The sequence below is a fragment of the Phodopus roborovskii genome, unplaced genomic scaffold (assembly GCF_943737965.1).
Source record: "Phodopus roborovskii unplaced genomic scaffold, PHOROB, whole genome shotgun sequence".
NCBI lineage: Eukaryota > Metazoa > Chordata > Mammalia > Rodentia > Cricetidae > Phodopus > Phodopus roborovskii.
Window position 1 is genome coordinate 2863069 of NW_026126433.1, and position 23251 is coordinate 2886319.

Genomic DNA, 23251 nt, shown 5'->3' on the forward strand with positions numbered 1-23251 from the left:
CATTTATTGAAAAGGCTGTCTTCTCCCCAACCCCCCTTCTTCTTCAGTATGTATTTCTGGCTTCTTTATCAAAAATCAAAAATCAGGTGCCCCAGCCAGGCACTAGTGGAACCTATAATCCCAGCACTTGAGAGGCAGAGGCAGAGGTAGTGGATCTCTGTAAGTTCGAGGCCAACCTGGTATTCAGAGTGAGTTTTAGGACAGCCAGGATCACAAAGTGAAACCCTAACCAAATTATAAAGAATCAGTCATCTATATGTGTTTGGATTATTTATGTCTGGGTTTTCCATTCAATTACATTGATGAACCTGTCTGTTTTTATGCCAAAACCATTTAGTTTTTATTACTATAGCTATATAGTACAACTTGAAACCAGAGATGGTGATACCTCCACAAGTTCTTTTATTGTTCAACATAGTTCTAGCTATCCTGGGTTTTTGTTTTTCCATATGAAGTTGAGAATTGTCCCTTTAAAGTTTGTAAGAATTATGTCAGGATTTTGATGGGAAGTCCACTGAATCTGTGGATTGCTTGGTAGAATGGTCAATTTCACTAAGTTAATCCTATCAATCCATAAGTATGGCAGATCTTTTTATCTTCTGGGAGATTCTTCCATTTCTTTTTTCAAAGACTTGAAGTTTTTATCATACAAGTCTTTCATTTGCTTGATTAGAGCTACCCCAAGATATTTTATAAAAATTTGTGAAAATGCAAAATTGTGAAAGGTGTTGTTTCCCTCACTTCTTTCTCAGTCCATTTGTCTTGTGTATAGGCGAGCTACTAATTTCTGTGAGTTAATTGTGTATCTAGCCACTTAACTGGAAGTGTTTATCAGCTGTAGGAGTTTCCCAGTGGAATTTTTAGGGTCACTTGTGTATACTGTCAGTCATGTCATCTGCATATAAAAATATGTTTATTTCCCCTTCCCAGTTTGTAACCTCATGATCACCTTCAGATGTTTTATTACTTTAGCTAAAACTTCAAGTACTATATTAAGTATGTATGGAGAGAGTAGATAACCTTGTCTTTTTCCTGATTTTAGTGGACCTTCTTTGTGTTTCTCTCCATTTAAGTTAATATTGGCTATAGGCTTGTTATGTTGAGGTATGTCCCTTACATCCATAATCTCTATAGGATTTTTATCATGAAAGGGTGTTGGATTTCGTCAAAGGCCATCTCTACATCTAAGGTGACCAAGAACCAGAGACAAGTCAGCCCAGAAACATACAGAAAAACCAAATATTACCAGTCTAAAGCCAAAACAAAACAAAATAAAATGACTTCTTGTAACATGAAAAATAAAAGACCCAGAGACAGATATTGAGGTTCAAGCTTCAAGCTGAAGGTCAGAGAAACAAAGTGGCCAGGCCAGTAGATCTTAACCTCTACACAGCTGAAATGGCAATCCTGTCTCCACAAATCCTCAGAATCAAAAGTCTCTCAGATCCTGTTTCCTCATTATATTCCTTTCTCTGCCCAGTCATATCCTCCTGTGTCCACCTCCCAATGCTGGGATTAAAGGTGTGTGATCCCACATGCTGATATCACCTTTGTGTAAGCTGTTTCTTTTAAGATTGAATCAATTTCATGTAGTCAGTGTGTACCACCACTGCCTACCTTCTGTAGCTAAGTAGTGTGGCTGCTTTGCTATTTTGATCTCCAGTGGCTTTAATAAATCATAAACAATGTATCACAATTCCTAATGATATTCTGCTACTCTCATAGATCAGAGCCTTATGCAGTCATCATCAGAGATGCTTCCTTCTGCAACAGATGCAGAGACCCACAGCCAGACATTATGTGAAGAGAAAGTGTTTGGAATACATAGCTCTAAATGGGATCTCTCTATCAAATCTTCCTAATTCCTTCATTCATTTATTTATTTTCATTTTTTGAGACAATGTTTCTCTGTGTGTCTTTGGCTGCCCTGGAATTCACTCCGTAGACCAGGCTGGCTTTGAATTCACAGAGATCTGCCTGCCCTGCCTCCCGACAAATCCCTCCTCTCAAAGCTCAAGGAACCTACAGAAGAGGGAACAGAAAAAGTGTAAGAACTAGAGAGGATGGAGGAAACCAGGAGAACAAAGCCCTTTCAATCAAAATAAACACATGGATCATGGATCTTAACATAAAACTTGATACCCTGAATCTCATAAAACAGAACGTAGGGAACAGGCTTGAACTCATTGGCACAGGAAAGGAATTTCTCAACAGGACCTCAATAACACATGCACTAAGATGAACAATTAATAAATGGAACACCATGAAACTGAAATATTTCTGTGCAGCAAAGAACATCACTTGAGTGAAGTAGCATCCTACAGAATAGGAGTTTTTTTTAACTAACTATATATTGGGCAGAGTGTTAGTATCTAGAATATAAAAAGGCTAAAAAATTTAACAGTAAAAAAACCAAAATACCCAATTAAAAAATAAAAAAACAGAGTTCTCAAAAGATGAACTACAAATGGAGGACAAATGTTTAAAACAGTTCAATATCCTAAGTTATTAGGGAAATGCAAATTAAAAGTGCTTTGTACATTTATGCTAATTGCAGTAATATTCACAATAGCCAGGAAATAGAGACAGCCTAGATGTTCATCAACTGATGAATGCATAACGAAAATGGTATATTTATATAATTTCAGCTAATAAGAAAAATGAGATTTACCAGTAAATGGACAAAGCTGGAAACAAATCATCCTGAGTGAGGTAACCCAGGCCCAGAAAGACAATGCTGCTTGTGTTCTTTCAGTGTGGCTGTCAGTTTTGGATCTTTAGGTATATGTGTTTCATTTGGAATACCCAAAGAGGTCAGGAAATTACTAAGGGTCAATGGGGAGAGGCTTTTGTGGGAGGAGAAACAGAATGTACTAGTAAGAAGAATAAAGGGGAAAAACTGGGGTAAGGGAGGGCAGAGTAAAAGAAGGGATAATAACACCAAGGACTTTTCAGGAAAGTACTATAGAAACCTACTACTATAGAAACTTCTTAAGAGAGATCTGTACATGTATGTGTATACATATGGTGTTAACCTTTGACAGGGCAGCAACAGCCCTACTGGACACCAGAGGCTAATAAATAAGTTCAGTCCCAGAAAAGGATTACTTCCTCCGAAGTTGTTGGCCAGTAGGTTCCAGCTTGATTTCTCCATGTATGTATACTCATGTATCTTTAATAATGGAGTCATTGCCTTTCCATCAAGTTCTAGAAGATAACCAAGTGCATTAGCAATAGCTGTATTGGGGGATATTTGTAACCTCACTGTCCAACAATTGCAGAAGTAATCCATTTTCTATTTTGGTCACTGAACTTCAGACCAACAACAGAAAATATTAAATGTCACAGTATGGTGTCATGTGTTGTACTAAAAACCTTTCAAGTTGTAATCATATCACTCTTACAATGTACCAAGCAGCAGTGTAAAGAGATGAGAGAGGGCCTTGTATGGCTCAGTTGCAAATAGCTAACTCAGATCTTACAATGGTAACATATATAGATACCATAGAAAACAAGTGTATAAGGCTATTAAATTCTAAGACACTAAATTCCCAGTTTCAAGTCATTTTTGTAGCATTTAATAAGTCTTTGGGTTGCTCCTCATCTATCAAAAATATTTAAAAAATCATGTATGTAGAGATGGATCAGCTATTAAAAGCACTGGCTGCTCTTCCAGAAGATCTGGGTAAAATTCCCTGCACCCATCTGGCAGCACGCAACTGCCTAGAACTCAAGTCCCATGGGATCCAATGTTCTCGTCTACCCTCAGTGGGTACCAAGTATACAGATGGTAACACACACATACATGCATGCAAAATAGCCATACACACAAAATCAAAATTTAAAAGTGCTTTCAAATTACAAAAAAAAAAAAAAAAAAAAAAAAAAGGCAAGCTGGCCCCCTGCTATCTTACCTCCTAGCAAGTTGCCTCAATTGTTCTGCACATCCACTGTCTGATTTCTGGTTGATAAGTTCCAGGATATTCATAGTTCTATGAAAATGTCCACATGATAAACTCACACTAACAGCTGTTTCATGTTTATCTCCTGTAAGTACCCATACTTTGATACCAGCCATTCTCAATGCTTCAATAGTTTCTCGAACTTTATCTTGTAATCTAAAATTAAAAGAAGAAATTGGTAGAGAAAAATACTCCTATAGTATATGTTAATTATAATATATAAAACATAATCTTTATAGGAATGTTACAGTGTATCAACATAACTGAAATTGTCTTTCATTATGCAGGAAACAAGAATAAACTACTAGAGGCCATCTAGTTCAAAGAAAACTAATGAATACCTTATGTTTTAAGGGTATTATCATAAAAATAGCCTTCATAAACCTATCTTACTGGGAAGTGGTATAGAGGGAAGGGGTGAATTGAGACTTGGTGTGTGGTAGGCAAGAAATGTGCCACTAGCAAGTCTAAAATTTCAAGCAAAGATCTCTCCTCGCCCCGCTCCAATAACAGAAGTAGGTAAAGGGGAGAGAGGTAAGGATGCAGCCCATATAGAAGTCTAGGCATGAAAGATCCTGAATTCAGGTTTTTTGCTTTGGATGAGTCTCCTATAATTTTCCTTTTAAATTAAACATCAGACTGTAGGAAATACAAGTCTACATAAGTTTAAGAAATCAAATGAAAACCCACATTTAAAATATGCATGCCTTTGTAGATCTAGGGAACAGAAGGAAACAACAGGTTTAATTTATGAAAATCAATTTGACTCACAAAATTCAATTTAAAATCCTAAAATTGACATATATGCTGGGTTTAAAAAAGTGAACAAGTTGCAAGGAATTTATATGCTAACAGAGGAGAAATATCTTTAATCAAATAACTTCATATAGCATAAAAACAGCAATAAACAGAATGTTCATAAAGAAGGACATTTTCAATTATGTTAGTTGTCAGAAAAGGATGAGGGTTAGTTATGAGTACATTTTATTCACAAATACCCTAATAGGGAAGAGAAGAATCATCCATGCAGAAGGTAAAGCCTTGCCAAGGAACAAAGACTTGAACACAATAATTTCAGCTACTGCCGGTACACAGGAGTACAACAGCCAGTGTGGCATTGTTGAAGCATGAAGCAGATTGGGCAGTAGTAGAAGGTGAGGATGGAAAGATATATGAATGTTTGATGATGGTAAGACAACTGACTAAGGAAAAGCAAAATGGAAGAATAATGCAAGTAAGTATTTCCTTTATCTAACTCAAATATCTAATGCTGGAATAAAACAGCATTATTGAGTAGAAAAATTAAAGCTTTAGTTTTCTATTTTATTACAAAATGTTAATTAACGGTATTTATTTTAGTATATAGAAACTGTTGGCGAAAATGTTCTTTTTTAAAAAAAAGACACTGCCTCCTTCTGATACTTGCCTGTCTTCCACTGCTGTAGCTCCTAGTAATATCAGGTCTTTCTCAATGTACTGGAAGACATCAGCCAATTTCTCTTCCCGTCGCTGCAAGGCAGTCCTGGCCTCAAATAGGCGTCTATCTATATCTTCATATTCTTTAGTTGTAAACTGTCTATAAGCTATACACAGTGTCCGAAGTCCTTTCTAAAAGAAAAAATAAATAAATAAATAAAGATAGGCACATACCTCTAGGAACCACATTCACAACCCAACTTTAAATATTGCCATTTTATCTTCACCTGGGAAACGAAACTACACAAATTTAGGAATCTGTATTTGAATGGGCCTCAAATTTTCTTAATCTGAAAATAAGCATCTGAATCTAAATACTTCTTACTATATATTTTCCTTAGAAAAACCAAAAATAAATGTTCTAGCAATAGAATTTGAAAAGGGCAGATTTTAAAATACCAAATGACCACATTTAGCAAATTTCTAAATAGTGCCATTTCCTGATTTGTAAATAACACCCATAACTAACATTTAAGGCACCATCAGATATTAATATATGTACTAATTAATTCACTCTACACTAACTGTATCTGGATACTGTTTTAGATAATAAAGCTTTGCTTTTAGACATTACAGGAGGTAGATTATAAGCAACCAAAAACCAGTAACAGAAGTAGGTAAGGAGAAGTTAAGAATGCAGCACACATAAAAGTCTAGGCATTAAACATCCAGAATTCAAGTTCTCTGCTTTTGGATGAGTATCCTATAGCTTTCTTCTTAAATTAGAGTCACATTACATAAAATTAACTCTCTTAAAAAGTGCTATGCAATGTTTTTTAGTATACTCACAAAATTGATCACCACTACTACCAGAGTATTTCACACACACACCCCCACTCAGAGATTTCCTATCCATTAGTATAACCTCCCTTCTCTTCCCTTTGTCCAGTAGACTACTTCACCTGTTTTCTAGGAATCTACCTATCCATGACATCTTATATAAATATAATGTGTAGTCTCTCGTAGCTAGCTTCTTTTAGCAATCTTTTCCATGTTTATCCATGTTGTAGCATACTTCATTTCTCTTATGATACAAGGCTGTATCATATTTTATCCACTCATCAGTTGGGCATGTAGGCTTATTAGATTCATTTATTAGATATCTTTTCCTTTCTCTTTGGTGTACACCCAGGTATATAGCTAGGTCATATTAACTTAATTTTTACCTTCTGAAAAATTTCTACACTATTCAAAGGTTACATGATTTATACAATGTATAAAGTCTCTTTTTCTCCACATCCCTGGCATAACTCCATTTTCTTTTTCTAAGCCCCTTTCTATCATGCTAGTTAGTATGGCCTCACCACTGAGCCACACCCTCACTATTTTTTTTTTTTTTTTTTTTTTTTTTCCTTTAACAGTCAGGGTCCAATGAAGTTGTCCCAGTTTCTCTTGAATTTCTGGGCTCAAGCTTTTGTCTGGTTCTACCTTCACATCACTGGCCCAGGATAAACTGATGACAAGGGGGAAAGACAGAAGAGGGAAGGCAGGGTGGGGAGATGAAAAGAAAAAGAATAGAGACAAAGCCATTCAGAGATAAAACCCAAGGATTTGTGCCACACTCTAAGCCCCCAAATACTTATGTTCATTGAGGCCACAGTTTGTGTGGTACACATAACCAGAAGTTCCTATTACAACAGGTTAGAAGAATTACATGTTACCAGAATAAAAATCAGCTTTTACAACAAGAATAAAGAGCCAACATTTAATGCAAAAGAAGTAAGAATTACACAATTCCAAAAACTTGGATAATCTATTAAAAGACAGAACCTCAACTATTTCACAAATATATTTTGAAAGTTTGTTTTTATTCTTTTTTTTTTTTTTAAACAATAGCTATTTATACTTACCAAAGCAAATTCATCTACATGAATTCTTGTTTTTGCTATTTCTCCACCTATACATTTAGGAAGAATTGAAGATTCTGCTCCTTTAGCAAATAAAAGCTTCTCACCTAAAAGGAAAAAATAACTAGTTATCAAGCTCAATATTATATAAATAAATATTCATAAAAGCTTAGATTGGTTACCTGAAGGTGCCTGAACAATTACACTCATCCTCCTACGATCTGAATCAAATTCCAGAATATGAAGCAATTTGTACCTAAAAATTAAGAAAGATAATCCTTAATTTTTAGAATAATAATGTGAGTATCTGGAAAGAATAAAAGATAAAACACAAGTATATAGAAACTAGAACTGCATTAACATGAGTATAGGCTCTAAATTATCAGTAACAGTACTAGACACAAGGGAGATGGCATTAAGTCCTCAACAACTAACATATACTTTACAGACCTTGGGTCTGTAATTTCCACAGACACTGAGATAAAAACTACTAGAGAGATTAATATTCAACGAGGTGTGCAGTAGAGAAGGACCAGAGTCCAGCATTGCCCAGTTGGCCGATTCACTATCATTTCCTGTCCTAGCACATCTTACCAATTCAACCTTTATGCAGTCTTAGAGGTTTGGCAGCAATGATTCTGAACCTGGGGCAGGTATATGGGTGGAGGAATAGGGAGTAAATGCCTCTTTAGAGACATGAGAGAAAACTTATGAGGATAACTGATGAGGGACTTGAAAAAATTTCAGGAGAGAATGCTATGAGGATATGTAAGTAATGAATGTTCTAAGTTGACACCAGGTTCCCTCATGAAAGTATCTTCAAACTGAGTGTTATTTCTTTAGTATGAAAAGACATGGCAAGGATTGATGTACACAAGCAACAGGCATGAACTAACTTAAATTACAGTAGGAAGAGGATGAGTAGACTGGTGTTCCTGAATACTTAAGCATCAATTCATAGACAACACAAGGGAACCTATGCTGAGATACAGCTTTATGGCACAGCATTTGCCTAACTTAACTAAGACACTGATTTTGACTCCCAGTACTACAAAAACAAAAGATTTCAAAAGAGAAGTTTTCTTCATCCAATGGCCTATGGAATCTCAACCCAAGAGTGTTTAATATAAGAGAAGCTTTCTCCATCCAATGACCTATGGAATCTCAACCCAAGAATGTTTAATACAAATATATATGCATATTCAGTAAACAGTACACTAAAATATAGCATACTGTTATAATTATGAGATACAACATAATATTGACATTATTCTAGAGAAGAGATTAGCAAGTGTTTTACATAGAGAATCAGATAGTATTTTAGACATTACAGGCAATACATCTGCTGTATATTAGAACTTATTCTTGCATGTAAAGCAACTGTTTTACTATTAAGTACATCCCCAGTCTTTCTTTTTGTTTTTAATTTTGAGATAGGGTCTTATTAAGTTTCCTAGGCTAGCCTCACTCTAGGGCCTAGGCAGGCCTTTAACTTGTGATAAGGCCGATATTCTACCAGAGCTACTTTAATCTTTCTCTTTCTCTCCCTTACTCTTCTTCTTTCTTAAACAACTAAATGCAATTCGACATAGCTCACAAGCTATATACATACACAGAAACAGACTGGTGGATAGAACTGGACTATATGCCATAATTTGCTGATTTTTATTCTATACTTATACTTAGTATGAACTAAAACATATTTGGAAGAACTTACCTTTCCAGTTTTCCAAGTACTTTAACCTCCATAGTTTCTTCAGAAATACCTACAAATATAATACCAGCTCTAGGAATAAGAGGAACAGAGAATTAATAATATTTGAAGGAAGATATTTCGTATTTCATACTATACCTTTATAAATTGGTTTGAACAAAAGGTACATTAATTGAAAGTTTAAGATGTATTTACTGCCTTTGAATAATATGATACTATTCTTAAGAACTTGACAGTTCAGAATACATCACGAGTTTTATCACACAAAATTCATACTTAAATTTACATTTGAGAACTTTATATGACAGTTCCCTAACATGCTAACATTTATTTTAAGAAGATTCTCCGAGGATCAGAAAAATCAGGCTCAATCACCTTGCTGCAGCTTCCACGAGAGCCTTTTCATCTGGTGAAGATGCATAGTACTCTAGCTGTGCAGGTGCTAGGTTGGACTGCCAGGGACCATCACCGATGCCATCAGTTTGAACATTGCTGATCTGTACAGTATGGCAAAGACTGACTGCTTTAAAGAAGAGGTCATGTTCTTTGATCTGTAGAAACGTAACATTGATCACCAAAACACATTCCCAGCACCATATAGAAACCAGACATAAGACTGAGGGCTAAAACAAGAGTGCTAATATCCTGGAATGCCTGAGTAAGAGCTGTAAATTTTGGATTTCAATTTCATATTATTTTAGGAGCCATTGTTATGTCTGCATCTGTTTAGAAAGTCTAAACAAACCGCAAGCTAGGGAGACTATGTTCTTGCCAAGAAGTAAGGTCTTAGAACAAAATATGTATTTTTTCCTCTTTTCCACTTCAAGGCAGTAACAGCATTTACTAACTAGTGAGCCAAAGCACTTAAGATGCTTAGTAATGATAAGCTAAACTGGGCTGGAACTAGAGTCTCAGAATAGTATTTTGTGATGCTAAATCAAGACATTAATTTCAAGTACGTACTTCTTGCTTCACTGATAGGAATTTCCTGAGTCATCTATTGAAGAGAATTAATTCATAGGAAAGCCATAATTACTAATTTGAAAATTGCTTACTAGTTCAGTTTCACTTTCAGGGCTGGTTCTAAAAGAAGAACTGGCTGTGACATGTGCTGAGTTGTTGAGATGGGATAAACTACCAAGGTAAGGTAAGCTTCCTTCTGTAGAGTCTGGGGTTGGTCCTTCAGGTACAAGTCTACCATTGATTTCTTGGTATTTCATGCCATTAATTGAACATTCTCGAAATTGCATCTCATTTTCTGTCAGTGTTCCAGTTTTATCTGTGAACACATATTCCACCTAGAGAAACAGAAAACAAACAAAAAACCTTTGTGATCATGCATGGTTCAGTGTTTAACAAGAAAAACTTCCTCCAGTTTTCTAAAGTCTAGTCTATTTGCTACACTGCAAGATACCACAGTAATTATGCAGCCATCGCATCATGAGATAACTCAGATAAATTAAGGATTCTTCTGATTGATTAAACAAAGGCTGTTATTTGGTGTTAATAATCTTATGAATGGATTGGCTGTTTCTTCCTGTAGCTTATTCCTTTCTGCAACAAACTTGGGCTTTACTTACCACAGTTTAGCATTATCTAATCATTTACTAGGAACAAATTTCTCCCGTGTATTTGGAGTTTTACTAATTATACTCCCCAGCTATGTGTAAAACCTGTTCTCCATTAGCAGGCCCTAGTTTACTGATTACATTGCTTAGCTATGTAAGACATTCTCAGATATCCAAGGACATACAGGCCCAAAGCTGTTGATTCATAGCTGCTTAAATGAATAGAAAAAAAAAAAAAAAAAAAAAAAAAAAAAAAAAACCAGTGGTTTTATCTCACTGGTAGATAGAGAAGCAAAAACCTAAACTAACCGTGCATTAAAAGATTCTCATATTTCTTGTTGTACTAACTCAAGATTTTAGCTCAGAGATTTACTGTTTTCTCCTGTTTCCCCCAAGAAGATACTTTTTGCTCATCCTCAAGGATGAAAAGTAAACTTTTCTGAAAGCCTGTGCCACCAATGAAGGCCGGAGCACTGGAAGGTGCCAGGGTTTGTTGCTTGTGCAAAATAAACTTAGACCCCCTCTTTGACCTACAGCCTTAAGCAACTGATGCTAAAAGTTTCTCCTAGCAGGTTTAGTTTATGGCTCTATGTGTAAATCTTATCTGCATTGCTGACCCTGAGAAACTCAAGCCTCACATTGTATGGTAAAAAGAATTACTGTTACAAGTGTATATATACCTTTACTCCCAAGAAATTGGGAGAGATAGATAGAAAACAGAAACAGAGAAAGAGAAGAATAATAAGAGACATGGATAGAAAGATTTTAGTTCTTTTGATTACTTGTAGTTCCTTTTTTATCTTTTTGAACCCTGTGAGAAAACTCTAGAAGCTATACTTCTACAGTTTTTTTATATCCATTAACATCAATATAACAAGGCCGTGTCTTATAATCTAGTAAGTTATTACTGATGTAATGAAAACAATAAAAATTTTCAAAATTTGCATACATCTTTTGGTACATGTTGTAGAGGTGACTGGGAACAAGGTAAAAGAACTTCATGTCTACCTCTTGGTCAAACTAGATTTAAAATAGTATGATTTGACACTCATCATTGAAGTAAGGGCAGAAGGGATGCTTACTTACCTAGAAAGTGAATAAGGGCCATGAGAGATGGTATAAAAACAGGGAAAGGAACAAAATAACAACAGCAACAAAAGACGTTAGAGATGAGTAGTGGTCAATAGAGGACAGAGGAAGTTAAAACTGAGGACGGAAAACGAATACAGTGAAAAAGTAAACGTCTTAAATAATATGTTTTAAAAATATGTAAGAAAATTTTTTTCATTACTCTTGGGGACTGATAAAAGAAAATTAACTCTGAAAGAGAAGGATCCAACAGTGAAGTCTGGATAGCAAATGATGGTGAGGATAGGATTACTAATAATGTGAGTGAGAGAAGTCTTTAAAGAGGATGGAGGCAGTGGGGAGGAAAGAAGAGCAACTGCTGCCCCAACAAGAAGTGCAGTGCCCACGCACCACCCACACACTGAGAGAGTCAGGGAAGACCAATGGGGCTTGCTGACTGCCAACCAGCTAAAAGATTCAAGCCCCAGGTTCATGGAAAAGCCTCGCCTCAAAAGCAACAAAGTAGAGATTGACAGGGAAGGCCTCGCCGGCCTCCATACATATGCACACAGAAATGTACTCCCCAACATATCTCTCTCACAGACACATATATACACAATAAATATACACACATACACATGTACACAAAACAAAAATACAACTAAAAATGTAGAAAAGAAGGCAGCCATTACAAGAAAAGTAAAACAAACTACAGACCAGTATTTCTAATAAATATGTATGCACACATATGCAAACTAAGTCCCAAAATATACAAAAAGAATTATTTATCAAAAATGAGATATCTCAGGAATCCAGTCATTAATTTGACGTGTTACCAGATTGGTAACATGTCCTTTAATCTATTAATAAAATCACCATCTCAACAGATACAGAAAAATCACTTGATAAAAATTCAATTATTTTTATGATAAAAACACTTAAAATGCTATGATAAAAGTTTCTTCAAAACTTGGTAATCACACTGAGTGATTTCCTCTGATAAGCAAAGATATAAGACAAGGTTGTCTGCTCTCATATTTCATTCAACATTGTACTGAAATTTCTAGTCAGGAAAAGGAAGCAAGTTACTCTGACTGGGGAAGAAGGGGACAAAGTTATCTCCATTTGCTCATCAAATGACCTTGCATACATTCATCCAAGGGAATTCATTAAAAAAAAATTTATTAGCACTAATAAGTTCAGTGAGATTCCAGAGTAAAGGATCAATGTACAAAGTCAAAGAATTAAAGTGGGAAAATTGTTCTAACCAAGAAATAAAGAGGGATAAGAAATTGTATTTTAAGGTCTATACTCTTGGGGACAATAAAGGTAACTGCAATACTTTAGACATAGAAAGTCTATGTAAAATAATAACTTATTGCACAGGGCCCAATATCAGTCTACTTAGCTATTGGGAAGACTGAGACAGGAAAAAAAATTACTTGAGCTCAGGGGTGTTTTGTTTTGTTTCTTGAGACAGGGTCTCACTATGTAGCTATGGCTGTCCTGGAACTCACTATGGAGAACAGACTAGCCTTGACCTCATAGAGATCCACCTACCTCTGTCTCCCCAGTGCTGGGATTAAAGGTGTGAGCCACTACACCTGCATCGGCTCAGCAGTTTAAGCATAGCTTGGGCAGTAAGAAGTGGGGGCCCACCTCAAAAAGAAATAAAAAAAAGTCCAGCAAATTATACACATGGGGTGAGGTAGGCAGATCCTAGATTAACTGTCATGTTTGAATACACAGAGAGAGGGTGAATATATTGATGAATCCTTGTTTGGGGTATATAAAACTAAGCAAATAACTAAACAGAATTAACCCCAGGGGAAATAAAATGCATAAAGAAAATATAATGATAGCATTATGAAGAACAAATGAGGAAGTAAAAGTTTGGAAACAATATTATGAGTCACTATATAAATATTTATTAGATGTCAAATTGTAACACCACAGAGTAGGCACACTGGGTAAGTTTGGGGGTATGTGCACCAAAATGGCAAAGAAATAGTTGCCCCCCCACTTTTAAGATTTACTGTATTTTTAAAATGATGTGCTTGCCTGCATGTCTCTGTGTAAGTACACATGAGTAAAGGTGCTTGCAGAGGCCAATGGCATTAGATCTCCTGGAGCTGGAGGTATAAGTTGTTTTGAATTTGAACTTACACCCAATGTGAATGCTAGGAACTGAACTAAAGTCCCCTAAAAGAATGTGCTCTTGATCTCTGAGTCATCATCCCTCTAGCCCCAGTTATAGCTTTACATTCCATAACTGATAGTTTAGAAATTTTAAATCATGATAAAATATCATACAGAAATATACTGGTAAATAACAGAAAACAACGTTAAGAAATAACGTGGAAATAAGAATTAGCTAAAAGAAAGTGAAAGGTGTATGGGTATAAGCTTTATAATATATACTATTACATCAGTCTCTTTACATGTAATTCTCTGATAAAAAGAAAATATCAGGGTCATCTTCACCTGTCCAAGCTCTTCATTCAGGTCAGAAGTATTGACTTGAGCTTTCTGATCTGATTCTTCATGATACAGATCAAGATCCCAGCCAATAAAAAACGATCCAAGAAATTTCTGCATTTCAACAGTCACATACAGAGAAATTGGAATGATGAAATTGTAGAGTACCAAAAAAGCAAGGAAATCAGAAATAAATCTCAGAATCTAGAAAAAAGAGAGAGAAATGATTATTTGATGATGAAATACATGAGCATTATCAGAAAGTTTTTGCCTAAACTATCAACTATACTCTCAGGTAAACTAATATCATGAATTGAAATTCCTTGATTAAACTGTTTTAATACTGCATTTTCCCTGTTTACGTAGATTACTGCTTAAGGCAAAGGTTAAATTTTCACAGCTCAATTTGTTACTTTTCGGGAGTTACCTGGCATGATGAAAACACCAAATTATAGCCAGCCTCTGTGCAGTAGCCATCCTACTACTCTTCAAAGGTCATGGGTGATTAAGCATGAGTGCAAGCTGAAAATACTGGAACACAATTTCTAGGGAGAACTGTTCAGAAACAGAAACTGAAGGACATAGGCTACATGGAGAGATTACAGCATCAGCACAGTAGAGCTGCCTTCCAATATGCACTCATACACTCTGTGTAATAAATGATATTGTACCAGGGTCCTACACTGATCTGCTTTGATGTCTCCTGAGATTAAATGTTTTCTACTATGTACATTTTAATTTAAATGGGAATTTAGAGAATGATTATTTACCAAAATTGCAGGTTAAATACATCAAAACTGTTAAGACTTCTTGAATTATTCAGACACAAGAAAAAATACAGGTATTCTTTAATTCATTTATAAGGTACAATAAATTATTTTTAAAGCCCTGAATTTCTAATACTGAAATGGAATGCACATGTACTGACATACAAATTTTTGTGACCTAATTCTTCAAGCCATGCTACCAGGAACACACAAAAATGTTCAGTCCCTAAACTAGAGAAAGTACACCACTGCTAACACATTGATTGCTCTTCTGCAAAGACATCTTGTCACTATCAATGTTGTGATAAGATCACAGTGGTTCTTCTCATCAAATCATCAATTATCTCTAAAGTTACCATAAAGCTGAATTACAAATAACATATAATACCTTACTACTATTTCTTTGATGTTCTGTCTTTTGGTTATACCAAGGTTCATCCCATTTTTCTTCAGCTTGCCAGGTATATTTCAAGATAGTACTGATGATGGCCTCAGAAATAAGGATTATTAGATAAATTATTAAAAATGTGTTCATTGATCTAAAGCAAGAAAAAGGATATAAACATATCAGTATATTCTATGTTCATTTGCTTAGAAAATAATACATATACTAAATATATCAAAATATATAAGATTTTATTATAGCTGTTTTAAAGGACAGTCTTTATTTTTTATTTTTTGTAATGACCATTAAATAAAACATAATTACAACCAGCAACCCAGTTGTAAAACCTATGTATCATACAGACAGCAAGATATATCCCAAAGTACAATGGTGGCACTTTTATCTTGGGGGTTACCAGCAACCATTTAATTGGACTCACAGCGTGCTCAACAGGGGGAATTCCTATCTGGTACTGTAGATATTGCCATCTGTAGTTAATGAGGTCATGAATATTAGAGAAGAACTAACTACTACAATTTTCCTAAACAAGTATAATTTCCAATTTCATTCTAAATACCTAGCCTTATATGCACAGGTAAGTATAGCTCTCGCCTCTCATCAGAGAAGCTTCTTTTGCAGCAGAGAGAGTAACAGAAATCCACAACTGGTCAAAATGCAAGACCAACTGACCATGAGATGGCCAGCTCCAACTGGTACATCTACAACGTAAGTCCTATGTCTAAAGTTCAGTGAAACAGTGCAGAAGGTGGAAGAAAATATAAGAGCCAGAGGACCAGGACATCTGCTTGAAGTAAGTTTACTTCAAGACTGAGGCATTCCAAATGGCAAGGAAGTTCCTTAAGCAGAAAAAGTAAACAACTTAAGACATAGCATGTCTTTGATTTCATCTTCACGAGACATTCTCCTTCTTGAATACATTATATCATATTCAATGATTCATCAATACTACTACTACTACTACTACTACTACTACTACTACTACTACTACTGTGCAAATATGGTGTGTCTGAAATCAAAACAAGACACAGCACTTTCTAGGTGAGCGCTCCAACACTGAACTAAATTCCCAACCCTTTGTCTATTTTCAAATGTTTAATTGAAAAGCCTCTCCTTCTTGTCTTAATTGACTTACTTTATATTCAACATTTTTAGTTAGATTTGAAATTAGTATCACAGTCCCCACTACCAGCAGTGAGACAACAACTGCAAATTGTCACCCTTAACATTCTGAGGAGTTTCCTCTATCTTTTAGGGACATTAACTAAGGCCATCTGGGATTTTTGGCTTTAACACTAAAAATAATTCAAGACTAGCCAATATAAAAGAAAATCTGGAGATTTTATTAGATATTTATTAAAGACGTTCTAAAGACAGACTTTAAACACAAACGTGAAAACAAGAGTGTGCAGAAAGAAATTCTTAATATTATCGAATTTTTCACTATTGAACTGTAAAGTCTAAAGGGGGAAGCATCATGTCTCAGAAAACCTAACATAACAGATAAACAGTACATATTTATAGGCTGAGTTTTCTCAAGCAGAAATCAGTTAATAGTTTAAAAATGTCTTACAGTTCATGAGTAAGAGCTATAGTAATGAAAACTGCTTGATACTGGCACAAAAACAGACATGTAGACCAATGGAATTAAATTGAAAACCTGATATTAAAAAGCTAAACTTACACAATGGAAAATGGTGCTGGCATAACTGGATGCTGGCATGTAGAAGACTGCAGATAGATCCTTACCAATTGCTATGCACAAAGCTTGAGTCCAAAGACCTTAACAAAAATCCAGCCACACGGGCTAGAAGGATGGCTCAGTGGTTAAAAGACTGCCTGGTCTTCCAAAGACCTATGTTTAATTCCCAGCACCCTCATGGCAGCTCACGACTGTCTGTAACTCCAGTTCCAAGGGATTTGATGTCCTCATACAGACATACACACAGGCAAAATAAATATTAAAAACCAAAATCCAGCCACACTTAACCTCCTAGAAGAGAAAGTGGGAGGTAGCCTTGAATGAATTGGTACAGGAGACCACTTTCTGAACATAACACCAGTAGCACAGACATGAGATTGACAATTAATAAATGGGACCTCCTCAAACCGAGAAACTTCTGTAAAGCAAAGGGCACAGTCAACAAGACAAAATGGCAGCCCACAGAGTGGGAAAAGATCTTCACCGACCCCACATCTGACAAAGGGGCTGATTTCCAGAATATATACAAAGAACTCAAGAAGCTTGTCACTGAAACACCAAATAATCCAATTAAAAAGTGGGGTACAGAACTAAATAGAGAATTCTCAATAGAGGAATCTAAAATGTCTGAAAGACACTTAAGAAAGTGCACAATATCCTTGGCCACCAGGGAAATGTAAATCAAAGAAGTCTGATGCAAGAAGGTATGATCTTACACCCATCAAAATAGCTAAAATTAAAAACACCAATGGCAGTTTATGCTGGAGAGAATGTGGAGAAAGGGCAGCCTTCCTCCATTACTGGTGGGAGTGCAAACTCATACAGCCACTTTAAAAATTAGTATGGTGGTTCCTCAGGGAAATGGGAATCAGTCTACCACAAGATCCAGCAATTTCACTTTTAGGCATATACCCAAAGGATACACATTCATACAACAAGGACATCTGTTCAGCTATGTTCATAGCAGCATTATTTGTAATAGCAAGAACCTGGTAGCAACCTACATGCCCCTCAACTGAAGAATGGATAGAGAAAATGTATTTTTACACAATGGACTATTACTCAGTAGAAAAAAAGAGTGGAATCTTGAAATTTGCAGGCAAATGGATGGAGCTAGAAGAAACCATCCTGAGTGATGTAACCCAGTCACAAAAAGACAAACACGGTATGTACTCCCTCATATATGGATTTTAGGCATAGAGCAAAGGATTACCAGTGATGGGAGATGTCATTCTATAAATATGTTTTTCTTATTGGTTAATGAATAAAGCACTGTTGCCCAATTGGAAAGCAAGATAGGCAAGACTAGGAGACAAGGAGGAAAGAGGAAGTAGGAGGGAGGAGATCCAACATGGAGAGATTGGAGAGAGCAGAACGCCGGCCCTCTCTCTGGTAAGATGAGACCACGTGGAAATACTTAGATTATTAGAAACGGGTTAATATTTAAGACAGAGCTAGCCAATAAGAAACTAGTAACTGGCCAACAGAATTATATCTAATACAGGGTTTCTGTGTGTTATTTGGGGCTGTCATGGCGGTGGGACCTAAACGGCAAGGAAAAACCTATTCGTAACATACCAGTCTACAGTTCACACCTCCAGAAAAGCTAGGAAATGAGGACCCTAAGACAGACATACATGGTCCCCTGGAGAAAGGGAAAGGATCTTCAAAAATATTGGGAGTGGGGAGGGGGGTAGTGATTTGAGAGAGAGTTAGGAGAAAGTGAAGGGGAGAAGTGGAGGGGAGAGGAGAACATGAGGGAGCGGGAAGACTGAGTTGGAGGAGGAATAGAGGAAAGCAAGAAAAGGGATACCATTATAGAGAGAGCCATTATGCCATTACAGGTTTAAAGAGAAATCTGCCACTAGGGAAATTCCAGAGATAATGCAAGGAGGACCCCAACTAAGAATCTAAGCAATAGTGGAGAGGCTACCTTAAATGATCTTTCCCTATAATGAGATTGAAGACTACCATAAATGCCATTCTAGAGCCTTCTGTAGCTGATGTAAGCAGAAGCAGACACCCACAGCTAATCACTGAGCTGAACTCCTGGATTCCAGTTGTAGAGAGGGAGAAGGGATGAGCAAAGGGGTAAAGACCAGGCTTGAGAAACCCAAAGAAATAGCTGACCTGAGCAACTGAGAGCACATGGACCCCACTCATAAAGCTGGGGAACTAGCACTGGACCAAACCAAGCCTTCTGAATGTGGTGCCAGTTAAGAGGCCAGGGCAGTCTATGGGACCTCTGATATTGGAACCAGTATTTATCCCTAGTGCACAAATGGACATTGGGAGCCCACTCCACATAGAAGGATATCTCCTAGCCTAGATACATGGAGGAAGGTCTAGGACCTCACCTAAATGATGTGACAAACTTTGATGATTCCCCAAGGAAGGCCTCACCCTCCCTGGGGAGTGGATGGGGCATGGGATGGGGGGGGGGGTTGGTGGGGAGCATGGGAAGATGGGAGAGGGAACTGGGACTGGTATGTAAAATAAGATTATTTCTAAATTAAATTTAAAAAAGGCTTTATAATAATATCCTGGTGAACTTTTATAAATAGTAATACCCTGGTAAATTCTGATTATAATGGTATTAACTCACAGATACTCCGTCCTCCATGTCTATTATTATAACAGCTTTCTATTTCATGTTTCATATGTCAAAAGTGGGGACTCCTTCAGGTTATGGTGCTAGTCTCCCCTGTGTACCACTACAAGGCTGAATAGGTACTAAAGCAAACAGATTCAACTTTAAATTTAAAATCTTGAATTTGGTAACATAAATTTTATATGAAGAAATATTTTATCACCAAAAACTTCAGACTACTATAGAGATTCATAATTATATCAATTGATATATCTTCAAGCTGATCTCTACACATAATGCTCAGGGAACATTGAAGGGGTGTGTGGAAAAGTTTGAAGAACAAGGCACCAGAATGTTTGCTGCTAGATAGTGGCCCCAAGACATGACATAGAAAATGCACCCATGAACTCTCAACAATATGGTTGCCTGAAGAAGACTGCATAATAGCATTAGTTGACATTCAACATGGATGAGGAAAGTTCCACATGGTTCTGCACCTAGGTGAAGAGTTATAGCTGGTCAATGGCTATTGAGATGGAGTATCAGTTTCTTGCAGAGCTAGGAAGTCTCAAATGGTCATCCCTGAACACATGTACATACAGGCAACACTTAATGGATTCAATAGGTAAATACATATATGTATAATGAAAAAAGAGGCATTCTCAATAAACAAACTTCAAACATGTACTACAGTGAACACAATAATGAATCTTCATGTGCACTACATAGCTTCACCAACTGTCAACAGGTTACCATTCTTATTCTACTCATACTCTCTTCCACTCCAATTACCCATTTAATTTTTTCTGTGGTTCTTTTATCTTGCCATTTTATGAATAGCTTTTTAAAGAACTTCTTGACTTGTAATATTTTAAATTGCAGACTCACAGAAAGCTGTAAAATCAGTTCAAAGAGTTCCATAAACTCTTAGTCAAGATTTTCCCCTCCCCTCCTTTTCATAGAGCAATGACAGGGATTGCTCCCAGAGGCTTCTGCTATGCTGTGTACTCTACCACTGGACTATATCCTCTATTCAATGGTGGCATCTTATGCAGCTGTGGCACAGTATAAGAACCAGAAAAATAACACTGGGATGTTCTAAGTAAGATTAAAATTTACAAAACCTCATATTACTGGTATGAAATAATTCTACATACAGATTAATTGCCATTATAAAGAACTGTCCCATCATCACTTTTAATAATGTATTTATCTAAGGACCAGCATGAAAACACATGCCTTTAACCCCAGCACTTGGAAGGCAGAGGTATAGATTTCTGAGAGTTCAAGGTCAGCCTGGTCTGCACAGTGAGTTCCAGGTTATCCAAGGTTACATAGACTCTGCCTCAAAAAACAAACAAACAAACCAAAAACAAAAAACAAACCAAAAACAATAACAACAACAATAACAAAAAAGACCCAAACTTTTATGTGTACATATTTTATGTATGTATACCACATGTGTGCCTGATGTCTGTGGAGGTCAGAAGATCCCCTAGAACTAGAATAACAGATGGTTGGGAGCCACCATGTGGGTGCCAGGAACCAACCCCAAGTCCTCTGCAATATCAACAAGTATCCTTAACTACTGAGCAACTCTCTAGCTCCTATCACTCTTCATATTTTCACTCACCCCACACTGAATCTGTTCCCTGGCAGCAATAATCAATCCCCAACCTATACAGTTTCACAATTTTGAAAATGTTCTACAACTGGAAATATACAGTTACATAATCTTTGAACTTGGCTTTTCCACCAAGTAAAACAATTTTGTAGCTTGTTCTGGATGATGCATGTATTATAACTCCTTTTTCTTGCTGAAAATGAGCTATGTCATAGCTGTACCAGATTTTCTTTTCAACTATTACCCATGTATGGACATGGGCTATTTTCCAGACTTTAGCTATAATAAATAAGGCTGCTATGGAAAGAAACTGCCAAATTACCTTCCAAATGGGAACATCATCATTTGACATTCTTACCAATAATGTATGGGGTCTAGTTCCTCCATCTCCTCCTAGTAATTATTTCTACTCTTTTAGTCTTGTTCCTTAAATGGTGAGTTAACCTCACTGTGGTTGTGATGATATTCTCTAACAGACAATGATGTTGACTGAACATCTCTATCTGCTCACCTGACACCTATAGCTCCTTTGATGAAATGTGATTCATGTTTTTGGTCAATCTAACTGAATGTTTGTGTTAATGTTTGGTTTAAGTTTGTGGTTTACAAACATTTTTCCCCAGTCTCCATACTTTCAAGAGTGTTTGAGAACATTTTTAATTTAGATGAAGTTTAATGTATTTATTTCTTTGTTCAGGAGTTATGCTTTTTGTCTAACAATTATTTGCTTAAGTCCAGATCCTAGAGATTTCTATGACTAAAGTCTTTACAATTCTGTTTCATATTTAATTCAATCATCATTTTTGGATGCTGGAGACTGAGCCTATAGCTTGGTGCAGGTCCTCTTATTAGCAAAATCTCTCTGCTCCCTCACCTTTATTCAAAAGCCCCCCCCCCCCCCGGGTATTATAAATAGTGGGTTTCAGTGTCCTTAGCTTTCCACGTTCCTCCGAAGAGTGTTAAGTTTTGCTTTAGCAGGCAGTTAACTTTAAGTATCTAATGTCACTGCAATTGGTCAAAGTAAAATTCCATTTCCAGAATTCTCTGAATTTTATTGTTTGTTTCTTATCAACTTAAACCTACAGTTTTATCAGTCATACAAGAAAATTTGGGTAGCTTTTATGTACACATTTTCAAGGCAAGTCAATTATTTCCTATGGTGTCTTACACATTTTTTCCCCCTAACTTTCTAGTTTCTAGGTTCTCTTCTAGCTTCAAACCTTGTCCTCTGACATTTCAACAATGACAAAAGAAAATATTTCCCCATCTTATTTCTTCTATCCCCTCCATTTGTCTTCAGGATTGGTCTCATTGCCAGGTTTGACCCGCTTTTGGTCACTTTCTATTAGCAGTGGCCCAGGGTAGCCTCAAACTCATGATTTTCCTGTCTTTGCCTGTCCAAGTATTAGGATTACTGGGGTGACCTCACCATGCATGGTCCAACGTTACTTGTGTGCATGGGTGAGTATACCTGTATGTGGGTTTGCATGCCTACTTAAACAGATATGTATTATATAGAAGTTTAAGGTTGGTATGTTCCTCTCTTGATCTGTACCTTATATTTTGAGACATGGTTTCACACTAAACCCAGAGTTCACTATTTCTGCTAGAGTGGCTGACTGGGATCTCCCGGTCTCTACCCAGCAGGTTACAGGTCCACGCTACCACAACCAGCTTTCTAAGAGGGTGTTAAGGATTGGAACTTGTATAGCAAGTATTTTATTCAGGGCTACTTACTGCCTCATACCCTACACTATTTTTAGTTGTATTTTAGCACTTACTAATAGCCAATGCTAAGTATATACAAAACATAAACATACTATCCTTATCCAATAAGAATATTATTTTGTGTATGTAATATGAAATACCTTTTAAAAGAATCCGTTTATTTTTAATTTTAATTTTATGTATATGAGTGTTTTACCTGCATATGTGTGTACGTAATACTCATGTAGATCCCTTGAAACTGGAGTTACAGATGGTTGTGAGCCACCATGTGGGTGCTGGGAACCAAACCTGGGTCCTTTGGAAGAGCAACTTTGGAAATGCTCT

At 36.4% G+C, this 23251-nt stretch overlaps 1 protein-coding gene across 6 annotated transcripts in view; it reads right to left on the reverse strand.

The window, feature by feature from the left end:
• The window catches only part of Atp11b (ATPase phospholipid transporting 11B (putative)), a 91730-nt gene that overhangs the window by 38373 nt on the left and 30106 nt on the right, over positions 1–23251 (reverse strand). For all 6 annotated transcript variants that reach the window (XR_007834622.1, XR_007834621.1, XM_051185814.1 and 3 more), the window contains exons 11-19: positions 15269–15419; positions 14120–14317; positions 10055–10297; positions 9375–9550; positions 9003–9071; positions 7468–7541; positions 7289–7392; positions 5389–5570; positions 3915–4118 (exon numbers count right to left, since the gene is read on the reverse strand). Coding sequence is in view for 4 of the 6 variants with exons in the window: in XM_051185814.1 (XP_051041771.1) it covers positions 3915–4118; positions 5389–5570; positions 7289–7392; positions 7468–7541; positions 9003–9071; positions 9375–9550; positions 10055–10297; positions 14120–14317; positions 15269–15419 (1401 nt within the window). In the remaining 2 variants the exon portion in view is untranslated. The remainder of the gene's footprint in view (positions 1–3914; positions 4119–5388; positions 5571–7288; positions 7393–7467; positions 7542–9002; positions 9072–9374; positions 9551–10054; positions 10298–14119; positions 14318–15268; positions 15420–23251) is intronic.